The sequence below is a fragment of the Zonotrichia albicollis genome, chromosome 10, assembly GCF_047830755.1.
Source record: "Zonotrichia albicollis isolate bZonAlb1 chromosome 10, bZonAlb1.hap1, whole genome shotgun sequence".
Classification (NCBI taxonomy): domain Eukaryota; kingdom Metazoa; phylum Chordata; class Aves; order Passeriformes; family Passerellidae; genus Zonotrichia; species Zonotrichia albicollis.
The window spans coordinates 22,602,678-22,630,042 of record NC_133828.1 but is presented as its reverse complement, the minus strand read 5'-3'; the positions used below and the strand labels follow the sequence as shown (position 1 = coordinate 22,630,042).

The window sequence follows — 27,365 nt, the reverse complement described above, 5'->3', positions numbered from 1 at the left end:
GATACTCAATAGAGGATAAGTGTACCAAAGAGAAAAGCCTCCTTCGTAGATTCCTGGTTATTTGAGTTTCTTTTCATCTCTTGCATAGTTTTAGAGTTCAGCATTACAATAAATTACTGCTTGATAAAAGCTGGCCCACCCTCAGCATTCATTCACTCACTGACTATCTAGAGAAAGCCACATCATGCTCCACTTACACAAGGGCATGTATACTAGCACCTCCATCCCTCTCCCTCTTGCAACAGCCTCAGGGCATCAGTTCTTACTGTAAACACATTTAAATTAGGTCTGGCACAGACCCCTGACTGGCAAGCCAAAGCACAAGTTATCCCCAGCAGAAACCTAACCTTAGTTATGCTCTGGACAGACACAGGTAGCACCACCAAGTCCCTTCTAGATTTGTAATATCTAAGTTCCTCCATCTAGGTGATCTTTAAGGTCCCTTACAAGCCAAACCACTCTATTATTCTTTCCAATACAACTTCAGCTCCCATAATTTCACTTCTAATTGGTTCCCAGGGGAAGTTTCTGTCAAGGTAAGATATCATACCCCTTCTTAGTCCAGACAGATAACACACTCATAAGTGTGAGTCTGAGATGGTTTATGGTGGCTAATATGCACATTTCTTACCTCACATCATCCCTATATGCACCATGCTCCACTAAATGAGAAAGGGGGATGGGGAAACGTTCCTGTAGCTTATTTTATAACCTGAAAACCCAAGCACCTTCTCAAAAGAAGAACTAAAAGGGCTCCTGGGAACAGCACACTGAGCCTTGGCAAGCAACATTGAACAGGAATTGCATATGGTTACTCAAATAATCTTCTCTTTCCCCCTCCTAACTACTTTCAAGCATCAAAGATACCCAAAATACCTGGTACCATGATCACAAATATCTGTCTGGAAGCATGTTTATAAAATAGAATTTTGCATGTTGTTAACTGAATCTCTTCAAAAACAGCAACTAAACCCTATATAAAATTTATCATGTAATCTCTTCTCCCAATTTAAATGCAGAAAATAATCTTACTTTGTTTCCCCTTCTGATACATACTATGTCTTTAGGCAGATGATACTATACATGAATCACTATTCTCAGCTAACTTGGAGTCACCCACATTTCATGGAAACACACCAGACGTTAGTCAGCCTGTAACACCACAAGAAGTTCTGCCATTACAGTATATACAAACCACTCTGTGCTAAATCACAGCTGGTGGATACATCATGGCCTTTGCTTCAAAGCAGCTGACCTCTGTGACTCTGGGAAATTGCATATTCCTTAATCATTTGAGAAACCCTCAAATTGCTTAGATCAAAGCTGACCTGAACTTCCAACACTTGGTGTTTTCTACTGTCAGTTCTCTCCACAATGCAATTAATGGAATTTACACAGTCCTAAGGAAACTAAATTACAGCCTCAAAAGGAAGGTGGGATCTTCAGTTTCACTTCATTATTTCAAAGGAAAGCAAGTCACTGTCACCCAGTCTAAGGACAAGAGGCAACTCCAACACAATCAAGCTAAGTAAGCGTGTCCATAACAGTCACAGGGAAGTTACTGATGCTGACAGTGGCAAACACCTCATGTCACTGATTAACTACAGAACTCTGTCCTTAAAATAACCATCCATTTTACACAAATGCTTAACTACCCAGTTTTGGCTGTCTAATCACTGTGATATTCTAGCATCTTAGATGGCATCTTTTCTTGAATATAGCCAGGATAATCAGAAAAACAAGGTGAAAATCTTCATATTAACTTTATTATATAAAACCTCTGACTTTAATATTTACAGAATAAAGTTTTAGAAGTCATGTATTTCACTACCCTAAGCACTGCAGCATTCACTGTAGGGTTTTGTCCCTCCTCGCTACCCACAAAGTTTCAGTCTGTCTATTGCCAAGAAGTGTTTCTTGCTATTCAAGATATTGTCACTCATTTTAATTTTTTGCTCCCTGGTTAGGTTTTTTCTCCAGAGATTCTCATGCTAGAATGATAAAATTCACAAACAAAATAAAAAAGATTCACTAACTTCTCTGTATTTGCAGATATAGATTTTTCAAACAGCTGCAGGATACCTACCTATCCGCAGCGCACTTCCATGACAATTCCACCCTATCCCAGTTCTGGGCCTATTACTGTCAAGGGAAATCCATTCTCTTGGAAGAAATTGTTACCAGTTTTCTACTGCCAATTACACTCCTACAGAATAACCTGATTAAGAGACCACAAGTTTCAGGAACATATACCAAACACCAGCAGAGATTCACCAAAGACATCAGAGTGCTGTCAGCACAAATAATTCAAAGGCAGAAGTCTTGATCTTTTCAGTCCCCTCACCACTTGCCTTTTCCACTGATCTTCTCTGAGCTCTCCACTATTAAAAACTTTTTCACAAGAACTCACAAGAGTTCTGGCTCTGAACAGCCTTCATTTGGTCAACAATTTCCAAGAACAGGAGGCTCTCTTACATTTCCCCTTCATAACATACTGCTCCTTGTATAAAGAATGAAATATGTCTGAAATCAGACAAACACCCTACAAGTCCTTTAACATCTGGCAGAGATAAACTGACTATTGCCTGCTTTACTGTCATCATACACTGGTAAAGAAACCTGCTACAGCTGCAAATTCATTGGATACTGCAGCACACCTGGGCCTGTTTCAAGGTCACTTAATCCAGCACCCCTCCTTCCAAAAAGGAATTCCTTGGTATATCGGCCTCTCAGCTTTCCTTCCCTGTAGATGCATTAGCTTTTCATTAGATTACGGCATCAGCTGGAAACAAATTGAAAGGAACCAATAATGAGCTGGTGTCAGTAGTAGTGCTGATAGTAGTGCTGATAACCCACTCCCAATTTTGGATCATCTGACATCAATTCAAACTTTTGAAACTGTTCTGCTTCTCTCTTTGGCAGAAAATAAGCAATTCAAATTCCTTCCTTCTAGGCATATTTTTAGCTAATAACAAAAGGTGGCTACAGTAGGCATCAATAAATGTCCCCTCTAATTTGTCTCATTCTGCCCCACATGTCTAGCACACTTGGAAAGTCAGCTATGACTGCTTCTCCTCCCTCACTGTCTTCAGAGACCATTTCAATTTCAGAATATGCAATCTGTATGCAAGCTCAAGGCTGCTGTTCCATTCTGATTCATAGTAACACAAGACCTGCTAAACTTTACAGAAGAATGACTTAATTAGGAGTGCAAATTATTTAACATTGGATCACCTTTTAACGTCAGAAACACTGAAAGGGTGGGGTGAAACAGTAATTAAGAAACTACTTAGAAGCCGCCAAAGAAACAAATCTACAAAGCTGATGTAACGTTATGTAAGGAAGCAGAGCAAAGACAGCCACTACTACCCAACATGTAAAGCAACTAAAATATACTAGACCCAAGCCAGTGGCAAGCCCCAGTTCCAGACAGGCCTTGAATCATTTAGAGAATGCAGTTGTCAACATGCAGGCACATTATTTCTTCCATAAAGATGTTGCTTATAGAGTCTTTCAATTTAGTACTTCTTTAGGGGGAAATCCTTTCAAAAGCAGCCTTCAACACCAAGTATTTGATTTCTTCCTACTTAAGTGGATGATCTCTTTTGAAGAAATACTATGTATATGGATTAAGTTAGGCCTTCATGTTTATCAGTAAGATTCTTCTGGAAAATGTAAGCTTATTAAGGTACAATTTTACATCAGCACAGAACTCTTCCAAGTTAATCTTGCTCTTTTGTTCTTTGGGGTTTTATTTCTTGCTTGCTGTTTTAAGTTCCTTCTCCAACTGTAGAGTCACGTATCAAACTGGTTTTTGTGTGGATTATTTTTCCACCACAGTTAGCCAGAACACATAGGTGGGTCTGTCTATTATGCATGGGCAAGAGACAATGCTTCAATGGCAAAGAGAAAGTCACAGGGGAAGTTACACACTCTGCAGAGAAGGCAGTTCAACAGGTCTGTTGAGCCTCCTCAGAGGTGAGCACATCAAAACTGCAAGCAAGTGCCAGTTAAATATCATACTTTCCCCTCTGTAAGACAGCCACATAAGCAGTGTCCAGCTAAGTCAGAAATATTAGGGCCAGCTCTCCATCATGTGCAACTCCAGCTGGTGACTACCTCGTACCTTTTTGGTCGGCAGGGTGAGGGGGCACATGTGGGTACTTGGAGTGCTTCTTGATATGGAAGTTGACGTTGTCCAGCTCCACGTTCAGGCTGATGGAGGCGGCCGAATCACTGTCCATTGTGGACTGGAAGCTGCTGACTGAAGTGCGCTTGCTAGGGCTGGCGGAGTCTTTTAGTGTTGGGTGAGGGGGAAGATACAGGGAGGAGAAGGGTTCAAATGGGTATTATGAGGGTACCAGAGAGGAGAAAAATTGTCTTTAATACATAAAGACCAGTGTGCAATAATACAGGAATACAGTATTTTCATAGCTTTAATCTTGTCTTCATGTGTGCAAGCTGACATACTGGACATTCTTTAGAGCACTACTACAGGGCCCAAATCAAGCAGAAGTCTGCCTGAGAAACAGAAGGCAGCAATTTACATGCCTCTCCTTCATTAGAAGTATGAAGTTTTACAGTTTCACTAAATTCAAACTACTGTATCCATTGTGAGAAAGTGGAAGACTAGACAGGCTATAGCTCTCTTAGATCCTTACAGCCCCAAGCACATACACAGAAACACAGACAGATAAAGCAAGACATGGCTAAACTAAGTCCTGAAGGACTGAGAACAGGGGAGAAGGTGCAGTGAGAACACGACTCAGGTGAAACTTACTGGCTGAGTTGTCTTCCCCTTCATCAACAATCTGCTCGTTGTCACTGTCATCAAACTTGATGTCTTTGAACCAGGATGGCTCGGAGTGGCCCTCTACGGAGTTCACAGAGTCACTGTCTGGAGATGGGGTTTCTGAGAACTCCGTGCTCTAGAAGACAAGGAACGGAAAAAAGTCATTAAAGTGCAGCTCTACTGAAATATTAAGCAGCCTACCACAAATGCAGGTAGGCATTTTAAAATCACAGGATACTCTCAGTGGGCTGAGCCAAGTTAGTCATAGAGTTATCCCCTTTCATGTGAAGTAGGAACTCTTTGGGACAAGAAACAAGTATTTGTTTACAATTCCTAGTCTCTGCCTACACTTTGCTTCTAAATAAATTGTGACTAAGTGGCACTAAAGGAGAAGTTTATCATACTGCACATTTTCTGTCATCACATCCAGTTAAGCAGCTTTGAAAGCTTGTTGTCTGCAGCCAGGGTGGGTGACAGCCTTATCCTTCACCCAAACACACAGCTTTTGCTGGTGCCTAATTCTAAGTTACTGGAGCAATTCTCTAAAAGACCAATGTAGCTCCACAAGCTTCAATCCAAGATGGATTCTAGCTGGGCCTACTGTGTCAAAGCAAAGACTGGCCAGATTGCCAGAGAACCTGGAGACTACCTAAGTAATTTCCATCACCCTTCCTCATGCCTCCAGGCACCTCAAAACAAAGTTATCATCATCATGCATTTGGCTGCATGATGAGTGAGTGCAGCAAGCAACTGAGTCAACAACGCCATTTTTCCAGACTCTTGTCCAGAAGAATTGAGATCAGACAGTGCTTCCAGCTGATGAGCACAAAAATTTACTTTAAACATATAATATAAGCACCTCACAAATAGGGATGCATAAGGACTTGCTAGTTAAGGGCAAGCTTTCACCAGGACACTGAGACAGCTGACTAGCTGAGCTATCAGATGAACCCCAGAGCAATCTCAAGGGAAGCCATGTGACTGTGTCCATATCAAATGCATGAGGAAGACAAATGCTATTGGCTGCAAGCTTTCTGTCTGAAGCCCATGGGACAGCTAAGCCATCCGCCATTGTAAGAAGCTGAAAAACATGAAAGGCTCTTAACTGAAACTGAATGTTTTCAGTTGAGGGAGGCTACAGAGCTATCTTGTCCAAGCTAAAAAACCCAATACAATCTCTCAGGCCAGTGACTGCTCTTACCCCTCAGTAAGTCTGACTCCAGTGAAGTACAGTAGGACAGAATCTCTGGTCACTAGTTCCTGCCTCCCCTCGGGTAACTAGTCCTGTTTGGGAGGAATGAAAAAGACCCCATCCCAAACTTGGATCATGTGGCTAAGGTACTGAATTACTCATTACTCCATCACTGGAGATCAGAAGAACGTTATCAATATATCTAAAATATCCATTTGGAATTTTTTAAGGAATTTTGAAACAGAGGATGAGCAATGTGTCTCCATCACCAGTAAGTGCACACAGATTCTAGATTCTGCACATGACAACATAGCTGCCACAGGCACAGACTGTGCCACCTTGAGGCCTCTGTGGCAGATGTCCACCTTGAGAGCCCTGGCTCTGAAGACCCTTTTCCCTCATTTTAGGCAGCACCACATTCTCCACAGAGGACAGCCCCAAAGCTTTCTGGGCAAATGGAATTTCCTCAGGCTTCAACCTATTCAGGAAAAAGGCCTGGCCCCCGACTTTCTGTACAGGAGACCTGATTTAGAAAACATACTACAGCTGTTGAGAACAGGATTAGAAAATATTATAGTCAACAGCTAAATCCAACAGTATCTTTCAGCTTTCCCACTCCTTTTACCTGCAACGGTCTGTAGAGAGCATACTCATCTCTGAAGAGCTGATCATGATGACTGACACATTCCAGCCAACGACCATCAACCAGTGCCTGCCCTATTGCAATGGCCTGGACCCTGGAAGTATAACAGAGATGGTTTTCTGTGTTTTGCTCTAAACACATATGATACAAGCACACTACAAAAGGGAAGAGTCATTTGCTATGCATTATTTGACCTGCTGGTTTTCCATTCCCATGTTTAACAGACACTATTTACAGTACTGTGGTGAGGCAGCACAGTGTACTAATTCATGCATGGAGCTAAATAAAGAGACTGCCAGTACTCTGAACTCAGCTGAGGTGTCCAACATATGATTAAGACATGTTGTTTGTGCTCCTCCAATATTGTTATGTATACTGACCATCCCTGTGGGAGGACTGTTGCTCTACACTTAAGAACCATCTCCATTTTATCCCATTATCATATAATTAAACACACAAGATTGTTTATATTCACCTACATGGTTAAGAGTCTGTCATCTCCATTGAAAATTTAGCTGTCAAACACTATTAGTGATCTCTGACCCCAGAGGCACACTTGCTCTTTGGAGTAGCAGTGAACACTTTTGGACAGTTTCTGTAATACATGCACTGTTCTCCACGTGAGTGATACTTGTCCCACAGCTACCTCCCATACTGGTTTCCAAGCCAGACAGCCTCCTGTGCCCTGTTGTTTGGGGGCACATGGAGTCAGAATGGAACCTACTCTGGGGCAGGCAGTAAAGGGGAGATTTGAGTTTTCTCTCTTATCTCCCTGCAAAGGGGTCCATCTCTGCAGCCTAACGTACCCTACATTAGCTCAAACTCCCAACCTCCTCTCATACACACATAGGACACCTGTTGTCCTAAAGCATGAGGGTTACCTCGTGGTTACGTGCCCATTTCTCATGAGCCAGTTGACCAGCTCTTTTCCCACAATGCAGTTGGGGTGTGTCCGCAGCCAGTAGCGATGGTCTTGAAATTCCATACCACTGTTATGATGGCAGATTTTCTTCCACAGATCTTTCAGCTGGACTGAGTCCTGGACAGAGAGATGTGCAAATTAATTACCAGTCTAATCTCAGCTTCCAAGGGCATCAACCCAGGCCTTCAGATCAGCTTCTGGATCAAAAGCCCTCCATAAACAGGCACAGAATCTAAGCCATTCAGCATAACCTATGCAGAGGTGCAAAGAGAAATAGCAAACAGACATAAAATCAGCTCCTTATTTCCTTCCATTCATATCCAGTTGAGAACAATAAAAAAACCAAAGTGAGAGATACAGGGGTTTTGATGAGGCAGCCTTTTGTACTGCCTGCAGAATATTTATGCCCTCACTACTGTCCCCTTGCACCCACACTTGAACTCAGGAGGTGCATGCAAACACAGAGGACATCATCCTTGGCAAGAAGGTTTTTCTATATTACCTGTGCTCAACCCAGGCATTGTGAACATATTAGTCCAATATCCAGACCAGATATAAAGCAAGTACTTAGCACAGCAGTGTTCACTGCTAGGATACTGTCTCTTATTGAGGATCCAGTTTTGTATTGTCCAGCTTTTATGACGCTTTTTCAGGCACTGTTAGTTTATGAAGCTTTTTTAGGCATTGTTAGCTTTGGCCACTAAAAAAAGACCATGTGTATTCCTCCCAACACAATTAACAATTTTTGAATCTGTGAATCTCTTACCCTCACTACTTGGAACACTTCAGTCTATACCTAAAACTTATTTTGGAGCCTGCTAAACATCTGTGCCACCTCTTCTGTAGGCTGTGCTCCATCCAAACTGAGCTGTCTCTCTGCACCTAGCCACTTTTGTTTTCCCATAGTTCCCTCAGTTAGCACAGCACAAGCCATTATTGCAGGTGGAAACTGGGATCGGGAACTATTTTGACCAAGCAGCACACCACCCCACGGTGTGGAGAAGAGATGCTGCAGCTCACTTTCCCAAATGCCTCATTCATTCTAATTTTGTGTAACAGAACTTTAATTACATTTTAACTGGTTTCAGCTCTCCAATTAACTGTCACATTATTGCATTTTCCAAAGGGTGCCCTGAGGCCCAGGAGTTATGCTCCACTTTACTGCTGGACTGGCTTTCTGCTTCCAGTTCCAGCAGTGGCTGTTCTGGATATTGCCCTAAAACCAATGCCAGCAGCTTCCCTTCCATACCAGGTATGGAGTCAAATGGATCAGTACCAAGAACACGATAGGATCATACAATTTGATGCAACTGGAGTCTCCACAGTTCAGCTGTCTTGAACTGGTCAATACAGTAAACCGAAGAAATTGGCACAACAAAGCAAATCCTTCCAACTCAAGGATTTTGACCTCTAGTTCACTGAAGTGTGTGCGTATCCCAGTGTACATACAACCATCTCTACCTTTATTTCATGAACAAAGTCCATTAGTCTTCTGAATGGACTAGGTTAGGCTTTAAATTAACTCCTGACATAAGGTCAACTCCACACAGTAAGGGTATTAAACAAACAGCAGGAATGCATAGAAAATCCTTCATTAATTGACACTGTCTTCTACTCTTACATGAACAAAATAGTACCAGTCCTCTTCTTCTTCCTCAAGAAAGAAAATAGACCAATAAAAAAAAAAATCAAACAATGTGAAGACAAAGAGCACCGAGACTAGAACATCTTGCTTCAAGTTGCATTCACAGAGCTCTGAATTTCCTTTTTCCTGCATTAACATACATCTGTGAAGCTGAGTGGTATAAAAACATGCCTTAAATATGTTTCTCCCTCAGGTGGTTATCCATGTACTCAGGAACTAGGAAAGGAGTTTTGCAACTAAACAGGAGTTAGTGTTTCTACACCCTCAGGCACACTTGAATGCATACTGCTGACAGCAGGCAAAACCTGGTATTACAGAATGAGCCTGATTTTAAAGTAGCAATGGGGCACAATCTCGAATCTTTCAATGCATGAAAAACACTGCCTTCCCTTCTCTGCAACTTCTCTGCCTTATTTGTTGGAAACACTTCCCTTTCTTTCCTCCTCGAAGAAACAAAACAGTTTTTTACTGTTTAGAAATTTATACAGTAACTGCAACCTACAACATTGCCTCTGGGGGAAAGGGACAATAGGACTAGCAGAACACATTGACTTTTCTTTTAAAAAGTATCTCATTATAACCTTCTACAAAATCTTTTACTTATTCTGCAAAGAGGGGGCAAGTTATGTTTTGGCCCAGTAAGCTATAAGGGCTTCAATTTATTCATCATGGTGTAACTATTTCAAAGCAGCCATTTAAAGCTCCTGATTACGTGGCCTATGAAAGACAAAATCTCAACTTGAAGAAATACAAAAACAGGTCACTGCATTACAGCTGCCACCACGACAGGTTTAACTCAAAAAGCCACCATATCAACTCCACACTTAGGAAGACTAAAGTTGTAAACATTTGAGTACAAAAACCCCATGAAACTATGATTTATTTCAGGAAGACAGTAATGTCCAAAGCAGCATCAATATTTTCCATCTCTGCTCCCCCTCGAGCAGAGGTCCAGGTAAGAGTGTTTAGAGAAGAGCCTTAAAAGGCAGCAAAATACTCCTGCTGCATGGCACAAGGGAGGCAAACCACAAGGAAGGCACACTTCACTGACTTCACAGAGCAAGGCAAAGAGAAGTGTGAAAGGTACCAGAAGGATTTTGCGCTCATCCTCGCTGGTCTCTGCCTTCATATGAGTGCGAGTGGCCTGGGGGCTGACCGAGGTCTCGTAGGCAGGCACCATGGGGGACCCTGAGCGGTCCAGAGACAGGTTAGTGATGCTGGCTGACCTGCAGGGACAGAGAACAATTCCACTGTAAGTATTCATCATGTGTGGTGCTTCACCAGAGCAGGTCTTTATCTTGTAGCATACTACAAACCAGCTCAAGTCTGGGACACAGTTTACTCTTGTCAGCACAGACTGCTTAATGCCTCCTCCTTTGTCAAGGCAGAAGAAAGGCTCCCTAGGAAGCAAGTGTATTGCTTTGGAACTGCTAAGGTAAGCATAAACCTCTGTAAAAATCTTGTATGAAGCAGCTGGAATTAAGTTTAGGCACACCAATTCACACATGTCGGTATTTAATTGACTGGGGAAGGGATGGCATGATGAGTAATTAGAAGCTCCAGCAGTTTGGAGACAAGACAAATGTCAGCAAGGGTGGCCAACACCCAGATCCCCGTAACAGAGCACTGAGATTTCCTCCTATCCTTGTCCCATTTAAAATTCCTTGTCCTCAGCTCTCAAATACATGGCTGAAAGCTTGCAGAGTCTGAAGTTTGAGCACTTGTACCCCAGAGCAGCTAAACCATTTTCTGAAGCTGAAGTCACTGCAGCAGGCAATCCCTCATGTACTGTGACGTGGAGCACCCCCCTTATCTCAGCACAGCTGTTAGGAAAAGCTGGCCGTGCACCCCAGCACAAACACACCATTTTGCAATTATCATTGCGTAGTTACAAATGCAAACAAGTTCCAGATACCTTCTGCTCCATTAACCCACAACTAGACCTGAGACTGAATACTCTGCAACTTCTCATCATATAGCACCAATTGCAGGGTAACCTATCAGTGCTAACAGCACTCTAAGGAGCGAGGATGGAAAACATTTCTGCATATATTAACAGGGAAAATCCAAATGCCAGTGTTGAACTGACTGAAGAGGCTTGCACCAATCTCATGAAAACAGCTGACAGCCTCTAGCCTTTGGAACGAAATTTTGGTAACTTTGGTGAACTTGCTAACTGGCTAATAGAGATACCATCATTATTCCCAAAAATTCTCCATGGATGATGCGGCTCAGCCCAGGCATGAAAAAAGCAATGCCACCCTATTTCAGTTTTTATACTGCAGAGTAATGCATCTCAACAGAAAGCATCCTAATGCACAAGATGAGGCTGACATGGAAGTCCATAACTAATCACTCCTGCCAATCATTTTGCAACAGCTGCCTTAACTGTGCCACATATCTGTAAGCAGCAGGGATTTTTTATTTGGATGTAAGCAAGTTAGAACAGTGAGATTTCACATCTGTGTCTTTATCATCATCAATTATAGCGAGGCCTTTATTATATATATGTTTTTTAAAAACAGAGAGGGAGATTTTGCCATGGAAATGTTTATCCTTTAGAAAGGCCTGCAGTTTGAACCCTGCTTGCAACATTGGACTGTTCTGCTGGGGTTTTCCCCTCCGTCATAAAAACCAAGATTGAGAACAAATAACACATTTCCCACCCACAGAGAAAACAAATAGCAATATGTGTTACCTGCCTCTAAATGCACTCAACCTGCATATTTTCTGCTTCATTTCCTCTAGAAAGAGGAATAGTAAAGCTTCTGTCAAAGAAATGGCTACAGCTGCTTTGACAAGATCTAAAGACTAACATCACTTAACCCAAAGCCAGCAGCTTGTTTTCCAAAGGTTCAGAATTTCTAACAGAGATATAATGTATCTCATCATTACACGTTACATCATTACATCATTACATCCAAACAAAAGAGTACTTTTGGTGAACAGCCAAAGTTAAAATTTCACTTGAATAAGCAGTCTGGGCCTGCCAGATCAAGATTAGAACCATCCTACTAGTACATATTTGAGCAAACAGCAAAAGCCTTTTAAAATAGGGGTAGAGTCAAGCAGGAAGCAGGAGACCATCCTCAAGGTTTCAGACATTTCTTGACGTTGCAGCAGTTATTTAGCATTGCACTTTTAATTCTGGACTCCTTGCCATGTTTGCCCAATATTTATTTTTGGTACTCATTTATTCACCAGCATTTTATTCCCCCAGGTGAGATCTTTGGGTCTCAGATGTACAGTCAGTGTGCATCTCCTCCTAACCATTCCCATCACCCAGAAGGATAAAGGCTGCAAGCAGACCACTCTCCAAAAGGCACACCCAGCATCCTTCTCAACTTCTTCACTGGTCTTACAAGATCCCTCCAAACTGCTAAACATGATGTATTCCTCTAATACCAATGCAAAGAAATCACTGGATGTCCCAGTTCCAGTTTTGAAATCTGGATTATCTTTGCTCTGTTCCTCACCTCTCTGCCTTACCTTCATTTCCTTAATTTAACCATAAGGGAAGCATTGCAACCAGCACCATAGCAGAAGCACTGTGAAGTGGGAGCTACTTGTACTTCTAATACCAGCCTATTTAGTGGGATTAAGCTCAAGTACTCACAAACTACACTAAAGCTCTCATTAACACTTTCAAGTTCATCCAAACACTCTTGCATAAAGATCTATGAAGGGATTTTAGCCTGAGGAAGCTTGGCAATTTAAACAAGATTATCCTTAATGGAAGAGCAAAGGAAGCAGATGGAGATGCTCACAAACAAACAAAAACTACATCTCTGCTCCTCCTTGACCTGAGTCTTTGTGTCTCCCATCACCAAGTATGTGTTACTCCCTTTTCTTCAGCTTTCTCAGAACTGTACCTTTCTTAGCCATTTCCTTCCCCTCCTGTCCTCTTCACCACCACTCCTGGCTGACCAAGTCAGCAGCAAACTACAGGCCCTCAGAAGCAGTACATTTGTTAACGTGAATAGGTACACCAATGGTTCTTCCTTACCACTCCATATGGGCAGTGAGATGTCCCACCTTAGACATGAAACAGCACTTTCAGTAAAAATGAGCCTGGAAACCCAGGCATTACAGCAACAAGTATACTAGGAGTGCATCCAGAACAGAAAATACTCAGAAATTATTAGTTTACCTGTTTCTAGCCGGTGACTTCCCTGCATCCTCCTGGACAGACCCAAGGCGTGCAGACAACGTGGTAGCTGAAGAGTCTGGGTGAATCAAACTGCAGGGAAAGGAGCATGGTAGAGATGTCTGAGATATCTGTGACATCCAGCATATCAGAACAACTGTAATTAAAGCACAGCTAATTGTCATGTTACCTCTCACTCACACCCAGGATTGTTAAACCAGCAAGGGAACAGAGAGACCTTTCCCCATCTGTAGGCCAAAGGTATGTGGAAGACAGTGCTTCTGTCTTCTTCCAAACTTAACTCTTGAACAATACAGACTATTCCTACTTCCTGCATTATCCTGCCTTCCCACCTGCTTTCCTTATTTCCCTTTCTTACACATCTTCCTTTCCTACAGGTTGCTAATAGATACTTTGGCACTAAATCTCCCCAGTATACCATCCAAGCAATGCTACCCATAGCTACTGCTAGAAAGCTTTTGCCAAGACAGCCTGACAACCTTCTGTAATTGTTTAACCTGATCCCAACCACCTTAGCCCTCGTTCTGTTTCTACCCCAAGAGGAAGGACAGCAAATGTTCAAGCACTATCTAAAAAAATTCCTGTTGGCAAAACTGTATCAGACCTAAGCCACTACAGGCCAACTGATTCAGCCACCCTGCTGTGCTCTAGCACAATAAATGCTCCTAGCGTGATAAATGCGCTTCATGAGAAACTGTAAGCAATGCAGCTTTGCCTGAGTAGCTGTATTTACCCAGAGTACACCACTCCCTCACCTTAAAACAACATGGCCCTTCAAATTAGTTAAAGCAGGAACTCTGTGTTCCACCTGTTCAAAGAGCAGAGCCACGTCTGACAAGTACATGCACCATCAGTCTCCCCAAATGCTTTTCTCACTGCTTTGCAGCATCTTATCTCAGATACATTATTTTGGAAAGAGACAACTGCCAGGCTTTCTTTTGAAACAAACCACTTCTCATGCAGAAGCCACTGTTAGAATACAACCTCTGCTCCATTATGAAGTTGTGAGTTGCCAGTTCCCATTGTGGCACCATTTAAATTCAATATCTTGAATTTAAATATCTTAAGGTCAATCAGGAACTTACCAAACAGTATTTAAGAAAAGCACTGTAACCCACTGCAAAGTGCAACAAGCACTGATGAAAATGTTAATCCTGCTAAAGCAACAATAAACCACCTAATCCCAAATCTCTCTTCCTCTCACACATAAAAGAGGTCCACATTTACTCAGTGTCTCTCATATCTTGTGTTATGAGTTATGAGTCTTCCAACAATAGGGATTATTTTGAGTGCTACAAATAAAGATTCTCTCTTTACATGCTCATGTCTACAGGCTGCTGACCTGTTGTTATAAAGGGACTAACAACACATCCAAAGACAAAACTAACAATACCTTTAGTATTTTGTACATTTGAAGAGAAGATTCTGAGACCATCTACTTATTTCCCAATTCAAAATTTGGTAGTATTTATCTCATGCATTGTTACATTTACACTTTAAATGACCATAACATTAAACCAGAAGTACTTTTATTTATTTAGGCCTAAACCTGATAATTTAAATGCTTCCAGACAGAAGCATCATATTCTGAAAAGCAACATGCAAAGCAAGAGCCAGGGCATTTCCTGAAGATAGTAAATGGTTTGACAGGTTTTCTTTTAAATACCATCAGAAGAGCTGCTATGGGGCATATGTCACTGGCACTGCCACTCAGATAAATAAGGGTTCTGACTCAAGACCTCCTCAGTAGTTTCACATCTGCCTGTTCTTCTGTTTTAGGGAAATGAGCACAAATACCATATCTGACTATTTCTTCTTCCTCACAACACTAAATTAAATCAAGGTATTCTGAAAATAACTTGCATAGCACTTGAGAAATACAGTGTTCTTTTACTCATGGTCCAAAAATAAAGATTCCCTCATTTGAGACCAATAGGAATAAATATACTTTGAAAGGAGATTGGAGGATCTTTATAGGTCCTCTCTACTGTCCTTTCAATCCCACTTCATCTGCAACAGGTGGTTACTTCCATCACTTTTACCTACACAGAGAGCATTTCTTACATTCTCTTGCCCAGTTTGAAACATGACAGGTAAAGCACCAGTGTTACATTGACTTGTCTCTCAATACAGTGGTGGTTAGATGGTGTGACTTTGGTTCTGTTTTTTTAAATTCTGAATACAAAAGCCTGCTCTGTCACTGGTACAGAATCACTGAATCAGTACAATAAAGGAAGAACTGCAAATAAATTAAAACTTGACTAAAAATGTTTCCATATTTCAACAGGAAGGGAAGAATATTACAAGCAAGCACAGAATAACATTATTTTTACAGGAGCTGGAATCTAAGTTTACTAGCTGGAAACCACCAGCTTTTGTCTAGACAGCTGTCAGCCTGAGAACAGTTGAGATTGCAGAGCTCAGCATGCAGCCACTGCCTTTACCTTTGCCAGGTGAGATCCTCCTCCAGGAAGATGTTGCGGCTGGCTTTGCGGCTCCCCACCGGCGTGCGCGGCTCGCCGGGATCCAGCACGGACACGGAGCACGAAGAATCCGACAGCGCGTTCAAGTCTTCCCCAATGGAGTTGCTGTCTGTGGAGTGCGCGTAGCTTAAGGCTATTTTCCGGCAGTAGGTGCAGGCTCGGAGATCCCCTATGGAAAAGGGAACCAGAGAGTGTGAGCTAACAGGAACAAACAGAACTCTGTTCCTGCAGGATCAGAGGTGTAAAGTGGCGGAAACAGAAGGATTTTCTGTTTCAAAACCTCTTTGCAAGTATAATTCTCATACTCTCTTAAAGGGCAAAACCCTGGATAATTACACACTCAGAGAGTTTTTCCAAGGCAAATGATACCAAACACAAGATCAGTGAAAGAGGAGAGAGAAGAGAAACAAGGAGAGGAAGAGAGAGGGAGAATACACGTGCCCACTGAAATGATGGCAGAACAGCCAGTCAGATATGACACACCAGCTGATGTCTAGAATTTGGTAACTGGTATTTGAAAGATTTTCCCCCAGTCCTCAATTAAAACATGTGGCTCATACTTTAAAACTACTGTTACTCAGAGCAGCTTTTCCTCAGGCATACTTTACTGTACTGCACACTCTTGTTCAATTGCAGCCATATTTGTTTTGTAGTGTGGTAAAAACTAGCAGGCGTGGCATAATCCACCATCTTTCATAGAGAAACTGGTAGAATTAGGTCCTGTGATTCTTTTTTCTTGTTTTTAGGCCCACTACAGACCTGTACAGCATTTTCTAGAAGATGTCAGGATCTCAGATGCAGTAAACCAAACAGAGCTGAGCTTATAAAGGCTGCTCTGTTTCTCAGTAAATAAACCCTACCTGTGTAGCCCATGAATTTTCCAGGGATTTCCTGATTGCAGCATCGACTACAAAAGATCTGCCCACAAAGTCGACAGTGGTGCCTCCTTCGGAAAGTGGTGAATTTCTCACTACAGTCGTAACATTCTTTGCACTGGCTGTCAGGCATCCAGTACTGCTTCAAGTCACTGTCCTACAAGAGAGGACAGCAGGTGAAAGCTTTTTCTTTTGTAAATAAGAAAACATGCCTAGTTCCATGACTCTTTATAGACTATGCTTATGGAAAAGAAAATTTCATATCCACATATCTGTGCACGTGTGCACACACTCTTGCATAAAAGCACACAAAGGATTTTTCATGTGGTTTTACAGGGAGTCAGAAGGCTGAGAGCTCTGAATTAAGAGAATAAATCCAGTAGGACTTTGCCTCCTTGATCCAAAATGGAAGCAAAGCAGAATAAAACTACCACAGGATGTAGACAGAAGTCAAAAACAAACAAATATATGAAGTAGCAATTGCCCTCGCCTCTCATTTGCCCCCAGCACATGAGAGGTTCTCAGCTAGCAGAGTTTTAAAAGGGGAAGAAAAAAAACCCCACCACATATCAGTTGAAGCTGTTATCTAGGAGTAAATCAAGTTATCAGAAATTATCACTGCAAGAAGATCATTTCAACAGCTAATATTGGAATATGTTTTGAAAGGATTATAGACACATGTAAAAAGTTTTACTATTTGATCTAATTCTTCAACATTTCAGTAAACAGTTGGAAAAGCCCATCCCAGATTGATTTTGTTTTAAAATTCCAGGTTAACTGCTATGTGAAGAAAACCGAAATTCACATTCAGCAGACAACAACATATATTAATTGAAAGCATTGATATAGCCACAGGAAAAACAATCTTAAAAACAGAGAGTTAAAACTTCCATTGCTGTAGAAGCTATAGAGGAAGACAAACTCTCAATTGTGATTCTGAGCACACCAGCTGCAACTCCCATGGATGGACACAACTGCTAATGGTCACATGACAGCCCTGCCTGTGCAAGAGTTCAGTTCTGGCAAAAAGCCTTTTCAGAGGGACTGAATACTCCAGGTTTTTCTTAGGAAGAGAAACTGCTGCAAGTATTACCTCAAAACAATCACAGAAGAGAGCAGTCACGCAAAAGAAAGGGGATCCCTCCTCTCGTTTTCACATAATCAAAAAAATCCCATTGGGTTTTATTTTAAATTGGGATTTATTTTTGGATATTCACACACTAAAGTTTGACATAGCTGCTACATCAATTTTGAGACCAAAGCAGTTATGATCAACAACACAACACTTTCATGCTGTCCTCAGGCAAGAAAACCCACATAGAAAGAAGCTGAAGACTGCTCAAGACAGTCTAGTGTTTTAGAGAATCTAGAACTTTAAGATAAACACTCAGCTTCAAGCAGGGAAAGCTTTGCCAAGGAACGGCTGCAAAGCTGCAGGGGATGCCATATAACAGTTTTTGTTGCAACACTGTATGATAAGCCAGGTCTCTGGATCTACCACAGAGAGAGGCTGTTCCAGACACCAGTGCTGTGCCCCACTTGCATGTGACTGTGCCCACAAACCCAGTCACTGCTGGTCACACCTCCCAACTCTGTGCTCTCCTTGCAGGCTGTTCTTGCCCATGAGGGAGGGCTCAGAGCAAAGTTTGGCATGCCTTAGCAGTAGGGGCTCATTAGAAAAGCACCTTCCAGAATCTGACACAAGCTTCCTACAAAAAGTAAAGAGGTCTCCTGTAGAGGCAGGCCAAGTCCACAGCAGGAACAAACTGCTGCCTGAAGTGTCTCAAGCAAAACATGGCTGCAGTCAAAGGCAGTGATGCATTACCTTTTTAACAGAAGTCACCATGCTGACAACTAACAGACTGTTTCCAGAAGACCTGGTGATATTCATTTACTGCTGTATCCTGTCTGTTTCAGCACTCCTCCAGTAGCTTCAAATACATCTGAAAATCTCTAGGGCCTTCAGAAGTTGCCACAAACCAAAATATTAGTAAGGGGCATACTCAATGCCCTGCTTACTGCAATGAAAGGCTTCTGCTTCACTCTCAAAAATCTTGGCCTTTCTATCAAAGCAAGATTATTCTTACAAGCAGAACAGCATGGGAAGCTAAGTATGCTTACTCAAAGTCTACCTATAAAAGCTATCAAGCCAAAAGCTGTTTCCTTCCTCTACCAGTTTTTAATCAAATGTACTTTTGCTTGTTCATGTCTTGCCCACAGACATAGCTATTTATACCCTCACTTATAAATAGGTGTGGATTCTTTCCTCAACTAGAGCCTCTTCTTAAAGGTATGGTCCAACTCAGCAGATGGAGATGAAATCAGCAAGTCAGTAGCAACCACCAGACTCTCGTCTATAATTGAAATTAATTAACAGGGCACACTTTTCAAGCAAATATTGCTGACCAATCAGTACCACAATAAGTAGCAGATTGAAACCACTCCAAGAATTCTCATTACTATTTGTGACAGTTAATGTGTTTCACCTGTCCATGGTTAGTCTTCCGGGGAGAAAACTATTAGGAGGTTTTTTTCACTAGACTGGGCAACACTTAAGTGGGAAGGAGTCTAAAAAGAGAGCATCTGGTCCAAGCACAAGAAGCCAAGTAAACACAATGATTCACCTCCCCAGCATGACAGATGTTTGGCAAGTCAAAAGTCAGCATCAAATGAAATTGTTTCCCCTGCATTCACACAATGCTTTTCGAGTTTATTCGCTCATCCTTCAAACATCAGAAAAAAAAAATCCCCATGATGTATCTAAAAAAGAGCTCAGAAAAGCCTAGTAAAGAGTTAATGTTCTAGATGATTTGGCCTACAAATCCTTCTAAAGAAGTACCTGGCTCTTCCCCTCCATGATTTCTTTGAGGCGTTTTAAAACAGTGCTGAGGCTTCTTAGCTGAACTGCAGTTCGAGGATCATGACCTCCAAGGGGTGGCTCTACTTTCCTCCGATTGTCTGGAAGGGAAGAGAGAGAAATATTCATTCCTTCCGCCATACATCAACATCAACACCCACATCACAACACAAAGCCCCATCAGAGAGAAAAACATTCACATATAGATACATTGTACAAAGTTACAAAGTTTATGCCTCCTTGTCCTTGATGCCAGACAGTTCGCTGTGACTGACATTTTAAATACCACCCTCTGTGTTTACAAGAAGCCATTTCAGTTCTCTGAGAATGAAAACATCTTTCAAAGAAGTGATTTTCAACCTACTAGATGAAGCTTGTAGTAGTCTGTTACAAAGGACTGAGCTCTCATTTTTAAAATGCCCTCTAGGATACTTGCAAAATAATTGCTACAATACACACACTCATTCTAGGAGTAGTAGAAGTAAATGCTTTGACCTGAACTTATTTAAAAATTACTACAGCAAAAAAATCAAGACTCTATTGCTCAGTTCCTATTAAAAACAGTAATTCAGAAGTTCACACTTTCAAGAGGTTTGGGGTTTTTTTGTTTGGTTTGGTTTTTTCCTAACAAAAACAACAGGTTGTTGAGAATTTGTACAGTCATTCTTGATTAACTATAGCAAAGAGACTTCCTGAATAAAAATGCAATGCAGTTAATTTCTGTTACTTTGAATCATTGCTGAACAAATGACAAATAGGCTCCTTGTCTCCAGGAAGATTTGAAATCACAGCTCTCTATTTACCTAAACACTTAAACATTTTCAGAGTCTCTTTCCTGGATCAATAACTTTCTGAATAGTTTAAATAAAGTTTCTTACCAGCTTCGTTGCTCTCCATCTGACCAGTGTTTTATTCAGCTTGCCCCAGCACAGGAAGAGCAGACATGGCTGCTCCCTGTTTACAGCCTGAGCTGTCCCTGATGTCAGCAGAACGCTGACAGCTCTGCCTGAAGCCCGTTAACCATTGCTGTGCACTGACAGCTGTGCTGCTGCTCCGTGTGCTGCAGCGCAAAGCCCTCCCTTAACGGGACTCAAACTGTGCGATTCCCTGCCTCCTCTGCAGCTTCTCAGGAGGTATTCTTAGTCAATCAGCCCACGTTTTGCTGCTATGTACAACAAAGAATGCACATTTTCCTTTATAAGTAAAGAAACCCGTTTCTGTAACTGGCCACTTGGAACGGATTTCTTTTTAAAAATCAAACAGACTTTTGGGCAGTACAAAGTTCAGTATTTTAGGGTGATTAAGGGGACCTTCGTATTTCAGGAAGACATTGCTAATACCAGAGAAACCTCTGGCTCCTCCTTACTTCTATCACAAGATCTGTGCTGTGTTTACTTCCTGGTACTTCCTCCGAATTCAAGAGTATCTCCTTTCCAGGAATGTTACCTCCAATTCAAAGAATTATCAGATCTACTTAATAACTACCAATAAATCTGGCCAGGCAAGTGACTTCCAAAAACAAACATACACAGCACTGAGGAAATGCCACAAGTAACTCCACATTAATTCTTGTTAGTTAAATGCCCTTTCCTCTGTTCCATAAAACAATGTCAGAACGATGTCACCCACGTGAGAAAAAGTGTGCCATCAGCAGTAGCAGCACATGGCCAACCTGTTTATACTAGAGAAACTGACTGATTCCCAGATTAAAATTCAGCTGGTTCTTTTCCTTCTCAATAACGAGATTTCTCCCTTTCTGAGGAAAAACACTGTATAGCAAGAAAGTCAGATGTGAACATTCCTGCAGTAAAGGAAACACTGTCTAAAACACCATCCTTCAAAAATAATTCCCAGGTATCAATCTTAGGTTAACTCTTACCCCTGATCAAAACCACATTATTATAAGTTAAAAATTAATTTCTACAGCTAAAAAAACAGTTAACTTATTTCAACAGTAAACATAATCCTTCCTATATGCATTTATGGTTGCTGCTCCTTGGTAAAACCCAAGAAAAAACCTCTAAAGAATAGAAATATGTTTTCACAGAGTTTCATGACTCTACAGTATTTTAGCATTCATTTTACAGTAAATGACAAAACAAAAACACCACAAGAACTACCCTGTTGCAACCTATAGTTTCAGTTTGTAAGAGAAGTGACCATACTGAACTACACAAAAGGTAGAGATTCACACAGTTTCAACAATTAAAAAACAGCCCTGCCAGAGATACTAGTTTTGCTAATATGAAGCAACATAAATTGCTTTCTAATTACTTGCTGCCACAGCATAAAATTTCATATTCAATTTCAATTTCACAGTTCAAACATCACATCTTCCTCAAATCACTGCCATAAAAAGTACTGCCCTTAACTTCATTTTATAGCACGCATTTTCATGTTCCAAAATCTTTTTGATTAGAAAAGATGCTGTGGTAGTAATTCACGCTCCACAGTGGTTTCCAGTAAGAACAACATGCTTTCCGCAGGCCTTCTTCCCCTATATGATCACTGGCCATTCCTCGGCTCCTGCTGAGCTCCTTTGCCACTCCCTATCACTGCCAGTCTGCTACAATTGTCTAGCATTAACAGCATTATCCTGCATGACAGCGTAACAAGCTAGAAGTGCTTTTACTACCCATGCTCCCTCTGCAGCAGTCAGCATTTCCAGGTCTCCTTAAACAGGATTTGCAAGCTGTGACATTATCTCAGTGACAATAGTCTCAGTGTTGGACTGTTTTGGTTCAATCCAGCACCTTGAAAGCCCTCATCTGACAGCACAGCACATGCAGTCCAACACAACCAGCACACAAAGATGCAACAGACTACCCAAGAGAGAGGCCACAGGAGCCACTGCAGAGTCTCAGCACTGGCTCTTCAGCCACACAACCCTCAGAGCATCTCTGACATAAGCCAGGCATCCAATGCTCCTCCTATTTTCACATAAGACAGTAAGGAGCTATTACAACGTTTTGGTGTAAGCAGAGCTGAAGGGAAGCACAGAACTGAACCCTACCTAACTGCTGCCAGACAGTGTCCTCCAGCACCCACCATCCCTCCATGCTGTTCTGCACTTGCAGCTGTCAGGCAGCACAGGCCCCAAGCAATGAGATGTGCTGCACGGACACTACAAGCTAGTGGGCAGATGAGGGGTGAGGGTCAGCATCTTCAGGAGCAATTTCATTTCATCACTATTTAGAGACACCAGAAGCAAAGTTTTATTTATTTATTTATTCCTTTCAGTTTGCTTAACTTGATACATTATTTAAGATTAAGTAGGCTACAGAGACCTTTGTGAAGTGCTTATATATTTTCCTGCCTACACTTGCCCATGTTATTAAGTATCTAAGTAATGGCAAAGCCTAGAGAGACATTTACAGGCCTGTGGACACAGGGCTACAAGAAAACTCAGTTAGACACCTCTCTGTCACTGAAGTCAGTGGGTGAACCAATTTACCAATCTGGATGTTTAAGTAAATCCCATCACTTATTTTCCTGCTTTTCACCATTTAGATAAAATAATAATTTCTAAGATTATTTGCGCAGGCCAGCATCAGCTGCAATAGCAGAAATAAAATTCTCTGTTACTCAAAGACAATCCTCAAAGACCTAAGGACTGAGAACTACTTAAGGTCAAAAAAGGAAAGAAAAAGAATTTTCTAAAGTTTGCTCCAAAAAACCCAATGCCTGACTTTTAGAGAAGGAAAGTGCAAGTATTTTTTCCCCTCTTCAAACAAAGTGAGATGGCCTAAAACACTCCCCCAAACCTTCTCACTAATCAAGTACACTTTTACATGTGACACAGAGCTCATGTTTGTTGCAGCACCAAGGTTGTTTGGGAGAAAATACTCAACAGCAAGTCAGGCTGCTCAGCACAAGGTACCACAGAAATCTCTTCAAAAAATGAGCAGCACTTCCTGCTTGTCCTAACTTTACTTCTTTTCAGGCTAATTCATTGTGACATTTTTCTAAGATATTTGCATCCAAACCCAGAGATATGAAAGGAGGTCCTGAAAAAGAGCTGGAATAATACAGAAACAGTTCCTCCCACACTCCTTAAACTAAATCTTATTCCCTGGCTGCCTAATCCCAGAGGAAGTCAAACAGCAAGATTACTTCTGCCTTCTGAGTATCAAACAACATACTTCACCTGAAGGTTTCTAACATCTAATCCCCAGGCAATTTCCAAGAGGTACCAAGTAAAAGCAAATTGGCTTATCAACCAAGAGCATATGGCTGCTCTTGAGACATTTGAGAAAATGCTTTAAGAAAGAGCCCAAGCAAACAAAACAAAACCCCCAAATAAATAAATTAGTTAACCTCCTTAGTTGGTTCACTGGAAGTACAACTAAAAAGATCAAATACTACGAGAGGGCAAGGAGGAAGATGAAGAACATGTTTAACTAAGCATGCAATGACAGGTAAAAATGCTAGTTCTCTGTACTAGACTTTTGCCTGGCTACCAAAACTACCCATCTTTCTGAAAATCCCATACACATTAACAACATTTAGGAAAGGATCTGATTTGTTTGCAAGAGGTACCACACTCTTGGAAACACTGCCTTGCACAAGACTGTTACCCAGTTTAGCAGTTTCCTCAAGGCTATCATCAACAGCCAACAGTAACCAGTCAGATCTCAAGAGGGACCCCTGTAATCAACTTCCTAGCTCTTTCACATCTTCATAAAGCCATTACACAGCTGCACCTTTGAAATTACAATCAATCCACATACCAGCTAAAAGATTCAGTACAGAATCTGGCAATAGTTTAGGCAGGATTGAAAAAAAAAATCTTAAGCACAACCTCCAATTCTTCTTAAAACAACTACAAGCAAAACCTTTCATTTACAACTCCCTTGAAGACCCAAACACCAAATCCATCCCGACTAAGCATTAAAGTAAGAGGTAGCATGTTGATGTTAAGAAACTGTAGTGTCTTGAGACAAAGCAGAAATGTTCAGGATCAAAGTTCAGGTGACTTTAAAACACTAGATGTGTTTTGGCAGCCTCTTCTGTTCCAGACTGTTTTCCAATTAAAAGAGCAGAGCCCCAACAAGAAGTTTTCTTGCTGGAACACCAAGAAGGGTGGAGGGTTATGAGGTTAAAGTGCAATCTCACTAAGAGAAGCAGCATAGCCTGATACTAAATTCTGCTATGAATCTGGACACTCAGTGAGCCTGTGCTCACATCCTTCCACCTCCCCCTGAAGCATCCTGGCTGGTGCAACATTGTTTTATAGAACAAAGAGCTGAAATTACCTAGAGGTGCAGAAGATCTTCTTTGCAGCTCACCACTCAGTTGCTTTTTGTAAGGGATTGGTGATCTCAGAGACTGAGCCCTCGTGGGATGCTGAGGACTGGACCAGCCACCACTCAATGCTTGTGGATCACTCTGTCCTGCCTCTGCTCTCTCTGCTGGGGATGAAAGCCTCCCATCATCTAGAGTTGACAAAAAGCAAGAAACCCCTGTTCAGACATGATAAAGAAAACCAGTAGTACATGCAGAGCTAGGGTTAAAAAACTCTCACAAAATAGTTTTTAGATCATAATTAAACAAAACAAATGATTTTTTAGTTTTAAAAGTACTATACATATCATAGAAACAGGACAGTAGGCTGTCTTCAAGGCTCAGGCTATTTCAGAAATTCTCTAATGTGAAAAGTGTCAAAAAAACCCTAGCAGATTATTCATGAATCCAAATGTGAATTATTCTTGCAAAATAGAATAGTTACACTTGACTATCAGCTTCTGCCTTGAAAACAGAATTTCAGTTACTTTACAAGTCAGTACTGAAGTCACAGTAAAGTTACCACAGCCTTTAATTTCCATCAGCAGATCAAGTATAGACAGGTTCTCATTGATTCCAGTAAGATGCACATTTCATGTGTTGTTTCAAGGTTGTTTTCTCATTCACTTACCAAAAGACATTGCTGACTCCAGCTACTTTTGTCAGAACAAAACAAGTGAAGCCAATATTGACCACATTTTATGCTACTTTCAATAAATTAGCAATGACAGATGCTACTCTAGTATGCAAACTAATAGGAGTCATACCAAGTAATTATTTTTCATTCTGCATAAGAGCCTGAACAGATCAGTTACACAAAAAGCTGTTTGGCTCTTTTCCCCCAGCTCAAACATTGCTGAATTATGCTTAACAAAGCTGGATAACGAACAGACTAAACAAAAGCAGCTGACCAGTGTGCCATCTCCAGTAAAGGGATACAGAGACTTTGCACAAAATCCAGGTGCTTTCATTCACCATTCTTAGCAGGATCTTTCTTTGAAACAAAAAGGAACTCGCACAGTTCTTTCAGAGTTTGCCCACTGAGAACATATTTAATGACACATGCAGCACAAAGGCCAAACTCATGTAATATTTTTTAACATACAAAACTTTCACAACACTTCAGACTTCTTGATGGGGAACACCTAAGCCATGCAAATTAAGTGTGGACTTCCTGCTTTATTGCAGGTCAGCTGTCACCCAGCTGCAGGTGTGAGATGCACAGGAAGGTGAGAGGTGGATGAAGTCTGAACTTGCACTGGAAGGACAAGCACACATTTTGCTCATGCAGGCTGGCAGAGGGTTACTCCTACTTTCAGCCCAGAAAAAAAAAATCATACAGGCAAAGGAAATTCTGATGTCAAGCTAAGCATCTATACAATAGTACCTGCTAACTGGCTTGTCTTAGACCTTCATGGGCAGCTACAGATTTCCAGCTGCAAGACACTGGCTATCTTTCCTAATAAAGCTCTCCTACACCACCCAAAAGCCAGATGCAACATCTCTCACAAAAGAGCTGACATCAGCCCTTTGACATTATGCTTCTCTGTTCAGAGGTGTTTTTACAAGCAGCCACTAGCAGGCACAAGCCATGGCCACACATCCCCCAGCACCCACCTTTGCTGAAACGGAAGAGATTTACAAAAGAGCTGTAAGCTGATTTAAAGGGAGGCTCGTCCTGGTCAGGAGTCAGGGGTTTGAAGTGAGTGAGGTGCGATGGGCTGCTGGGAGAACGAGGTAGGTCACTGCTAGAGTCCAGTGTCGGAGAGCGTTTCTCATCTGCAGCCATTTCAGGTGCCCTGGAAAGAGGTCAGCAGCACACATTACACAAGGGAGGGTGAGACAGAACCTCCTCAGCCTTCTGAGCAGGAGATATCTCATTGGATCCCAGAGGACAGACATTCACCCAACTGACCACAGGCAGCTACTATTAGCACAGACCAAGAATGCCAAAAGAGCCCATGCCCCCTGCCCAGCCACTGACAGAGAGCAGCACCTCTGCAGAGTGTAATGCAGAGTGCCTACTTAAACAGCCAGAGCAACAAAATAAACAACCACTACACTGATGACACACTGCAGCAGAGGTTTATGAGAACTTGAAGTTGTCAAATGGAGACTCTGCAGGCATACCAAAATGAAGTTTTAATCGTGACAGCTTTTCTCCTAATGTGAGTTCTGCAGCTCTTGTAACAAACTGAAAACAGGCATGCCTGAGCAAGCATAAGGCAGACTTGTTGTTTGGCCAGGTTAACTTCAGAGTGAGAAGTAGAATGAACTACAAACAAGAACAGGACTGAAAGATTAATTTTGGTAGGAAACTGCTTCCCTCCCCTCTGCATTACAAAACAGGCCCTTGTGCAGGTTACCAGGGAAGCAACTCAAACTGTGGTTTACTTGTTGTCAAATCTAACACCTTCAAACATCCTCATTTTCAGGAGCAGCTCCATTTAGGAAAAACAAGCAAAAACCCCAAACCACTTTCTGTATTAGAAGAAGCCATACTTG

At 41.6% G+C, this 27,365-nt stretch overlaps 1 protein-coding gene across 8 annotated transcripts in view; it reads right to left on the bottom strand.

The window, feature by feature from the left end:
- The window catches only part of PIKFYVE (phosphoinositide kinase, FYVE-type zinc finger containing), a 66,404-nt gene that overhangs the window by 36,383 nt on the left and 2,656 nt on the right, over positions 1-27,365 (bottom strand). For 5 of the 8 annotated variants that reach the window (XM_074548349.1, XM_026791733.2, XM_074548345.1 and 2 more), the window contains exons 2-12: positions 26,478-26,659; positions 24,833-25,012; positions 19,560-19,678; positions 16,706-16,877; positions 15,807-16,014; positions 13,345-13,434; positions 10,282-10,420; positions 7,509-7,666; positions 6,610-6,721; positions 4,781-4,928; positions 4,127-4,294 (exon numbers count right to left, since the gene is read on the bottom strand). In XM_074548349.1, the coding sequence (XP_074404450.1) occupies positions 4,127-4,294; positions 4,781-4,928; positions 6,610-6,721; positions 7,509-7,666; positions 10,282-10,420; positions 13,345-13,434; positions 15,807-16,014; positions 16,706-16,877; positions 19,560-19,678; positions 24,833-25,012; positions 26,478-26,649 (1,666 nt within the window). In that variant the 5' untranslated portion in view covers positions 26,650-26,659. Of the gene's footprint in view, positions 1-4,126; positions 4,295-4,780; positions 4,929-6,609; positions 6,722-7,508; positions 7,667-10,281; positions 10,421-13,344; positions 13,435-15,806; positions 16,015-16,705; positions 16,878-19,559; positions 19,679-20,455; positions 20,685-24,832; positions 25,013-26,477; positions 26,660-27,365 lie in introns of those variants that run through there. The other 3 variants (XM_074548347.1, XM_074548348.1, XM_026791737.2) reach the window with 2 other exon arrangements.